Here is a 9,045-nt window from a genome sequence, read left to right as displayed (position 1 = left end):
GCCACTCTGCATGAAGGCATGAATAACAAATCTCTGGAGGTCAGAAACCTAAAAGGCATCACATTTAATAAATATCTTTGCTGGGTCTTCTCACACACCATCATTATCACCAGTGCACAAGTCAAGATCCTTTGAATGTCCATTATTCACTGCCAGTCATTTCCTTTTGATAAATTTAAGCATTTTTTAGGATCGTGACTTTACATTCTTGTTGGTCCACAATCAAACCTGTCAATATCTCCTGAGCATCATCGATCTACATTTACACACTGAAACACATTAATAAACACGGGAAACTCAAAACATGACAGGATGACAGAGGTGCTCTCCATGACACAAAAAATAAGCAATTTACAAAAATACTGTGTCGTCTGAACACCTGAACATACAGGTTGTTTTTTTTTCTCCCAATGTAAACATAGACTGGTTGATAATTCTACTCATTGAACCATGTAGGTTCAAATACAGATCACTGATATTGAGCAGAAAAAGCAAAGACATGAGCAGAAGCAAAATAAATAGTTTTGAATACTGCATTTTGGGTCCCATGCTGTCTTTGTTGACATATTACCCTGTCATGTTACTCCTTGATCAGTTCAGAGAGATTAGATCAAAAAAGGTTAACATTTATAGAGACATCGCCAGTCAGTCTTTCTCTCCATTGAGGTCAGTTCACAGCACTTCTTCGGCCGTCTCAGTAGTCATACAGGTCAGTGCTGGTAGTGTGGTACAGTGATGTGCTGGTGGTGGTAGCTGCTGTGATGAGGAGGGTAGAGGAGGTCGGGGGTCTGAGGAGTCAGGCCGGTGCACAGAGGTTCGTGGCTGCTCAGCACAGATGACAGATACTTGGCCTCCTCTGTCAGCTGCTTCACCTCCTTCCTCAGGGCAGCGTTCTCCTTCTCCAGGTTCTCACTCTCCTGGAAAACACACAGGAACAGGATGTTTGAGCAGACATGTCTTTTATTAGTGATAACAGTGGTTTTACTGTGTGGTTACAAGTCAGTCTCCAAAACTATTGGTTGATTTGCCATGAAATCTGGTACACACGTCCCCTTTAGCATGGCTTTGGTGATCCTCTGACTTTTCCTGTAGCGCCATCGTCAGGTCAAATTTTTACTTTATCCAATACTTAACTAATGACATTCCCATCAGCCTCAGCTGTATTTTATGTTTAGTGCTAATTAGCAAATGTTAGCATGCTAACATGCTAAACTAAGAGGTGAACTTAATAAACACTATGCCGGATATGCATTAACATGTTAGCATTGCTGCTGTAAGCATGTTAGCATGTTGGCATTAGTCTTTGGCTCAAAGCACCACTGTACCGTACAGCCTCACAGAGCTGCAAGCATGTCTGTAGACTCTCAGTATTGTTTCTAAACTCATAGCAGTCTAGTTTCCATTCATTCATTTCCATTCATATTGAAATGATTGAAGCCCAAAAGTTGCTGGGGAGTTAATAAAAACACATTAAAAAATCTAAAAACCTACAGCACACCTTATCTACCTTACCATAACGTAAAGTTGTTGTTTTCTTTAAATGTTGTAAAAGTAGTGCATTGTCCTCTAACACCAACCTATGAATACTGATTCAAACACAAACTTTACAATATAAACAGCATGTAGCTCAATAAGCACCACAATCTGAAAAGTTGCATTTTGGATGATGTATGTACATTTTCCAAAACAAGCTCTTTTTTACTGATCATCAACTTTGAGATAATATAAGTAGAGCAACCTGTACGTCAACATTTTTTTTTCTTTTTGGTGTGAGAATAGCAGGGGAGAAATCTTCCACTTGGGTAATGAAAAGGTCATCACACCGTGGCCGAAAGATCATAATACTGAGCTGTGGGTCCTTACTGTCACAGAACCTTTGGGCAAACCCCTGTTCTTGCGTCACTTAGCCAAATACAGCCCACTGCTATCAGTGCTTACAAGAAGTGACTGCCTTTTTCTCCCCTCCTGCCCACGACATACAATTTCAAGCTCATTTACACAGAAGAAAAAAAATACTACTGAAGAAACAGGAAATAAGCCACTGTGTCATAGAGAGGGAAAATTCACCTTCCTGTTTATCTAGTGAGACGATGAAAGTAAAACCACAGAATATGCTATGTGGTCCCCTGGTGTTCTCTGTGACTCTGACAGGTTTTAGATTGATAATATACACCATACTTCATGGGATTCTCATGTATTCAAATCGATGGATCTACTACTGCCTACAGTGTGGTTTTTGTGACAGTCAAAATCACTTCAGTTCATCTGATAAAGTTCATAGAAGCAGCTGCTCTGAATGCATCATGGTGATAGAGGACAGTACAGCACAAATCATCTTGACTTGAACAAAGATGTTAGAGAGCGCCTATGTGGTCAGTACGATGAAATGAGTGTCGATGTAAGAGTTGACAGCAGGTAAAGTTATCGCAGGTCATAAAGGATTCATAAGATAACTACATGATTACTGGAGAAGTCGTTGTGTTCGTAGACCAGCTGCCAGATGTTTGGAGGTAGAACAGAAGAAATGCCTGCTCTCTTATTGACGTTTTAATGAACAAATAAGACTCATCTCGTGCCAAGTCAAACAAGTAAAAGCTGAAATGACAGAGTGATCTCTTACACCGACTACCAACTATCACATGAAATGAGCTGCCTAAAAGAATGATGGGGCAATGAACAAAGCGGCTGGCCCAAACACACTTCTGTTATCGTATTCAGTGCTGCAGTCTCTGGCGCTGGATTCTGCTGCAAAAAGGGAGTGATTGCCCACACGTGCTAATTTATTCCCTAAGCTTCTGCAAACACACAGAGCAGCGTCCAAGTGTGCAGCCTAACAGAAGCCATGACACATCGCCACATGGTCAGGTAGCATTTTGTAAATATAGTACAAACCCATTCCCAGAGGCTTGAAAATGCTGCATGGGCACTCAGAAAGCGTTACAGACAGTTACTGTAAGTTCATGTCCATCTATCACCGAGTTGGATTGAAAAATATTAGATGGCAATATTGAGCGTAAATTTCACACCATTACTCTGTACAGTATTTTTCAAGGACACCCTAACTAATGCTATATCTGATATCAAAATATATATATAATCTGATTTGCAGCCAGCATCGCAGTACAATGAAGCTTTCAGGGCAAGAAATGTGGCTTGTGTACAGAGCAATCCTTCAATTTTCCATGCAGTAGTTTATTAAGGAACAGCAGTTTTACATTTAATACCATGTAATGGCTTCTCTGTTTTTGCTTGTGTCTCTTAAATGTCTTAAGAAGTAGAAGTCAGTGTTAAATTGTGTGGCTTTTGATGTGTGAGCATGAGTACGGTGTGTGTTGCAGAGTAAGGTCTCCTCACCAAGTGTAGACTGTCAGCTTTCTGAGTTTGCCTCATCCTGCTCTTCTGAGCAGCGATCCGGTTCTTTTCCCGCCGCATCACCTTCTTCGCATCATCTGAGGAGCTCTGAGGAAATACAAATGTTGACAGTTAACATGTGTGTGCAGTGACATAAACATCAAGTGGCCAACTGAACGGAGAGTTTCCTGTACCTGAAAATAACGAGTTCGTTGATTAAGATCAGAACGTCGCAGTTAATGTCATTGGCTCCTGCTGGTGGGTTTATGTGTGAAATGGAGGTGTTAACTGTTTTAATGACAGTTTGACAGAAGATGGACTTAAGTTAACACCTAATGTGAGGGGCAGGGTCGGGGAGTGGCTGAGTCATCGGTTAGTTATAATGCACACCCTGTTTCGTGTCCTGAACACTCGATTTTCTTGGTATCGTAATAACTAATCTCATTTCAAAATGCTGAGTCAGTTGTACATCAAAGAGATACCAAATTAATTAACGTCTTCTGAATTACTGAAAAACCCAACACAACTGATGCTGCTGGAATTTGCAGCATTCGCATAAAGTAGTGCTCACAGCTTGCAACTTGTATAAAAACAAACAGCATTTGACGGTTTCATTTCCACAATGCTCTTGAGCAAGAAAAGGAGCAACAATGTGCTTAGAGACTGGCACACGTGAAACCAGTCAGCACTGAGGACGATGAGTCTCACATGCACAGAAACGTACAGTACATACTGTATTTACCACACTGTCTGTTCCTGACAGCTCTCTAATCATTCACAGTTTGAGGACTTGCAAAAACAAAGGATTCCCACTACTTGGATAAGTGATACATTTTGCAATTCACAAAAGCCTACACTTGAAGCGAGTCACGCCTGCAGCCCATGTGTGCAAGTGAAACACTCTTGAGAAGCTGTGAAAAGAGCCAACAAAGACACAACTAGTGTCTCTTTGATAGGCTGTGTTGCTGCCCACCAAATATGCACCAAACACTGCATCCAATCAAATATATGGAAGAAGTATGTAGCATTTAATTCACAAGATTTGTATTTAAAATGTACTTCTGAATACATCTATAGCCCTTCAGTGAAAATAGGATGTAACCACGTAAAACGGGTACGTTAATGAGAAAGTACAATGAAGTGCACACTTACCGGCCTGCTTCCAGGAGATGGGGACTTGTAACTTGTGTCATTGCTGTCAGAGCCCTGAGCCATAGCCAACCGCGGCGACTGAAACCGTGTGTCTTTGTCCACTTCTGCTTTGTGTTTTTGAGTATGCGTGTGTGTGTGTGTGTGTGTGTGTGTGTGTGTGTGAGAGAGAGAGAGAGAGAGAAAGAGAGAGAAAGTCTGTGTAGCAGAACGAGTGCTCAGAAGAACTTGGCTTAATGAGTCTCTTTCTTCCCTCTTTTCTTTCCCTTTCTGTCACTCCTCCCTCTCTTTCACTCGCTCGCTCATGCTGTCTTACTTACTGTATCTATCTCTCTCTCTCTCTCTCTCTCTCTCTCTCTCGCTGACACACATACACTGTGGGACTAGCTGCCTAATTAGCTGTATCTGATGTGACTTCTGGTAAGAATCTGGGTAAGTTGCATTAGACTGGAAGTCACATGTCTGATGGAAAGTTAAAGCACATAAGGTAATCTTGTAAACTCCAGAAAAATAACATATTGAGGGTTTAAATCATAATTTGAATAAATATAGGTGAATATTGGCAGTCTCAGAAAAGGTTTCAAATACGTACCTTCCATGACTACATGTACATTTTTTACTCTGTTTTATATTTTTCATTTTGTGTAGAAATGAATGTTTGGTAACAGCACCATCAAATTTAAAGAAAAACTAACTTTCTCTGAAGACAAGATATTAACCTTGTGTGTGTGGGGGGGTGGGGGGTGCAATGTCTGGGTGCAAGTGTGTTAGACAGCCATCATGGGCATTCCCTCTTCTTCTTTTTTTAGCAGCCACATATGATATGTTTTGACTAAATCCTCAAGAGACAGTGCATCCTAAAAGTCCACATGGATGACTGCCTTGTGATTATTTACAAATGCTGCATGGTAATTTCCAGATCTGTACCACTCTTTCTTGCTTTGCGGCACACCAGCTGCAATAAGGTCAGGCAATGTGAAGGGCTAGGGCATTGAGAAATGCTCAAGGGGCTCCCCAAAACCCCACCTAGAATTCCCTCATTGTCTTTCACTCTAAATTACTCTGAAAATGTTGAAGCGTGGGGGATCTTCTAGAAAATGTACAGTTTGAGGAGGATAATTTACTGAAATGTACACAGTGGTGGTGGTGGGGGTGCATGCTGGAAATTAATACATTTTTTTGTGTTCTCACCCAGTGACTTTAAAAAAGATGTGTTCAATGCCTAACAGAGAAATATTTGTGTGTGTGTGTGACACAAACTGCAGCTTTAACGTCCATTAAAATCTGCGTTAAGGTCAGGGCTGACGACGGTGAAGCTGCATATGTGAGCTCTTGTATTATCTTCTTGTTTGCCCCCATCACGAGGTAGCATTTGGTGATGCAAGAACAAGATTTTCTTGTGAGAAAAAAAAAAGAAAAAGAAAAAAGAATCAGGACCAAAACAGCTTTGCTTGGCAGAACAGCCCTCCCACACAAAAACATGTTCTACCATCACAGGAATTTTGAAGAGCTTGGGCAAGGGCAGACATTTCTAATGCTTGGCATTTAACGCTGTCCAAAAGAGTTGAGACTGTAAAAAGAAAAGAGAGAACGAAGAGGAAAGCTGATTAGTCAAATTCTGCTTTAACCAGGACACAGACACAATGCAGTACAAATATAGAAAAAACAAAACAAGTCTATGGCTTTGTGTATTCAGGTTATTTCTAAATCTTAAATGAGCTTTAGATGCTAGCGATACAACAAGTCTTGGGCTCCTCAGAAACTGCATTTGGATCCTTAATAAACCATAAAGTCTTTAAAATGTTGAGAGGATTGTGATCATTTCAACATATGTAAAGAAGAATAGTTTTTTATTTGTTTGTCATTTAATTAAGACTTTTTTCAGTGAACTGTCGGTGCATTTGTGCTCTATCCGTCTGGGGATTATTAAAACAAACACAGCTCTTTTGCTCTCTTTAATGTTTTAATTCTGGTGCTCAATCAAGCTCTCAGAAGCAGCGAGAGCTCGCGAAACAGAATTGATTGCAGCTTATCAATGGCAACAGAGTTCAAGCTTGACTAAAATTTACTATTAGTGACAGCTGATAAGTACAACTGATAAATTGATTTTAACTACTGCTGTCAACAGCAGCCACTCCACTTCTTCAGGCCTCCCTTATACTTGGAAAAACCCCTAAAGGGCCATTTATTTAGATGGCAAACTGAGATGCACTCATTTGTGGTCTCTCTTCCTTGGAAATGACTGTGGGAGGTTTCTAATAAGCATCTAATTATTGAGGGAAAGTGAAGAATCATGTAGATGCTGATGACCGTAAAAATAACACTGATACGCATATTGTGAGTTTAGCGCAGATAAATATTTGCTTCAAAACAAAGGCAATTTATGAGTCATTGTCGCTGGAGTGTAAAGTCCAGTCTATTTATGCTGATATGAAGTTATTATAACCCCTCATATACTGTTTGGTTCCTTTATAAACTTGACCAATATTGAGACATTTGAAGAACTGTAGATGAAATAATGGTCATTATATTGCCCCTGCAAAAGTTTGTGGTTGACCACATGTGTCACCTGTTTCTCATGAAAAAAAAAGAGAAAGGCCCTTTGTTAATCTGGGAAACAGCAGGGTGGAAAGTTTCCACCCTTACATAGTTTCATATTAGGTTTAGAAAAACACTTTAGGCTGTTTTGTGTTTTAAAATGATTTAAGACAGGAACACAAGCCACTGAAGTTATTCCAAAATGTTGTACTGTTTGCATGTTGCATCAATCTAGATATGAGGCAACAGTTCTTCCTAGTCACAGCTAGACCACCGTGGGAAGACAAATCCTAAAATCATAGATCGAGACTATAACTTCCTGATAGCACCAGCTGCTGGGAGCTGACACATGAGAATTCAGTCAGTCTGATGAATGAATGAATGATCACATCTCTATTCCAGGGAAGGCGGAGTGGACAAGCAAATCATTGAAGTACAAAGGTTTCACATAGGAAGACGTGAAAACAAATACAATTGTACTGTTACAACTTTTGTATCACTGTTGATTATTTGAATGAATGATGACATAATGTGTAAAGATGTGAACAGCCGATATGGAAACACACACAAGACAACTTTCTGATTCTTGTGTAATACTGAGTATCATCAGCATGAAAACATCAACTGATAAAAGCAGTGTAATTGAAAAAACTCTTCTAGTAGCTTGTTTGAGGCTTTAAATTGGCGCCACCTGCAGGACATCGTGAGAAGTACTCAGTGTGGTTGGTGTAGTTGCAGGTGTCCTCCAGGTGGAGGCGGTGCAGAAGAAGCAGAAGCAGCTGGTGTGTGAAGGTTTTTCATGGAATAAGAAGAGGAAGATGTAAAGCTATAATGTGTGTGAGTGCGCGCGCGCTGAGGAGTGTGAAAAGACCGGGTCCCGCTGTCTCACTCAGGCTGCACTACAGCGTCTATTCACAGGCGCGATCCCACTACTGAGCGGCACGGGGGCTTTGACCTGCTCCGTTTCCGACCTGGGCCGGTGCACCCCTCCTTAGACGACCTGGTGGCCCCGGGCTCCCCCAGGAGCACCATATCGATACCGAGCTTAGTGTGGACACCCGATCGGCATAGTCCGCTGCAGCTCAGAGCTCCTGAGCTCAAACGATCCGCCAGCCTCAGCCTCCCGGTAGCTTGGATTACAGGCGCGCGCCACCGCACCCGGCGGCAAACACACACGCTCACAGGGCTTTTGACTTGGACTAACGTGACGTCACCACGGAGCACGCGGCAGCGGCGCAAAATCAAACTGCAGCTGCAGTGATGAAGGCTGATCCCGGAACAGTTGTCACTGCTGAAACTTTGTTTCTCTTTGTGCTGAAGCTCTACAGTGACTCGTTCACGACTGCACGTGACGAGTCAGTCACAGTCAACAAGAGCCACAACAATTAAAACAACAACACACCTTTATCAAGGTCATGTCCGTCACATTCATCAACTGCACGAGATTATTTTTGTATTATTATTATTCATTTATTGTGGACATTCTACAATATAAACACAAACCTGACAATAAAACTTAAATCAAAACCACAACTCAACAGAAAATCAGTTTGTCAAAAGTAACATTTACTTCTTGGAGTTTCACATTAAGTCAGATTCATTTAGAAACTTTGTAATCTGTCAATGATGATAATAATACGGTATAAAGTAATAGTGCATGAACTGTCAAGTTAAGTGTAGCTTATTAAGGTTATAATCAGAATCAGAAATACTTTATTGATCCCCGAAGGGAAACTCTTTGTTACAGCAGCTCGCCTTTACGTCAGTGAACACAGGAATAGAAGTACAAAATATAATACAATACACTATAAAAACAGGTCAGAAAATAAATTAAGTACCAGGTGGGTGTAAGTATAAGATAAAATAAGTGTGAAGTACCAATGAGACAGAGGATATTGCACAGCAGTAATAGAAGTATGAATAATATCAACAAATAGGAATTTTAAATTCAAATATTGCACAGGAGTTTTAACACAGGATATTGCACAATTATGTCAAGTATTGCAG

The 9,045-nt window shown here is 40.8% G+C and overlaps 1 protein-coding gene across 1 annotated transcript; it reads right to left on the bottom strand.

The window, feature by feature from the left end:
• Nucleotides 1-40: 40 nt before the first annotated feature.
• Nucleotides 41-4,873, bottom strand: batf (basic leucine zipper transcription factor, ATF-like). The gene is made up of 3 exons (XM_044169315.1): nt 4,504-4,873; nt 3,355-3,459; nt 41-917 (listed from the first exon to the last, which is right to left on the bottom strand). The coding sequence occupies exons 1-3, from the start codon at nt 4,564-4,566 to the stop codon at nt 711-713; spliced, it is 375 nt and encodes a 124-aa protein (XP_044025250.1). The 5' UTR covers nt 4,567-4,873; the 3' UTR covers nt 41-710.
• Nucleotides 4,874-9,045: the final 4,172 nt, after the last annotated feature.

This window comes from Siniperca chuatsi, linkage group LG16 (genome assembly GCF_020085105.1).
Source record: "Siniperca chuatsi isolate FFG_IHB_CAS linkage group LG16, ASM2008510v1, whole genome shotgun sequence".
In the NCBI taxonomy this organism is placed as follows: domain Eukaryota; kingdom Metazoa; phylum Chordata; class Actinopteri; order Centrarchiformes; family Sinipercidae; genus Siniperca; species Siniperca chuatsi.
Note: the sequence above shows the minus strand (reverse complement) of the source record. Positions and strands in the feature narration are given on the sequence as shown.

Coding starts and splice junctions, on each gene's coding strand:
- batf (XM_044169315.1), bottom strand. CDS start 4,566: ATGGCTCAGGGCTCTGACAGCAATGACACAAGTTACAAGTCCCCATCT. Junction 3,460..4,503: donor CATCTCCTGGAAGCAGGCCG/GTAAGTGTGCAC, acceptor GTATTTCCTCAG/AGCTCCTCAGATGATGCGAA. Junction 918..3,354: donor AAGCTGACAGTCTACACTTG/GTGAGGAGACCT, acceptor TGTGTTTTCCAG/GAGAGTGAGAACCTGGAGAA.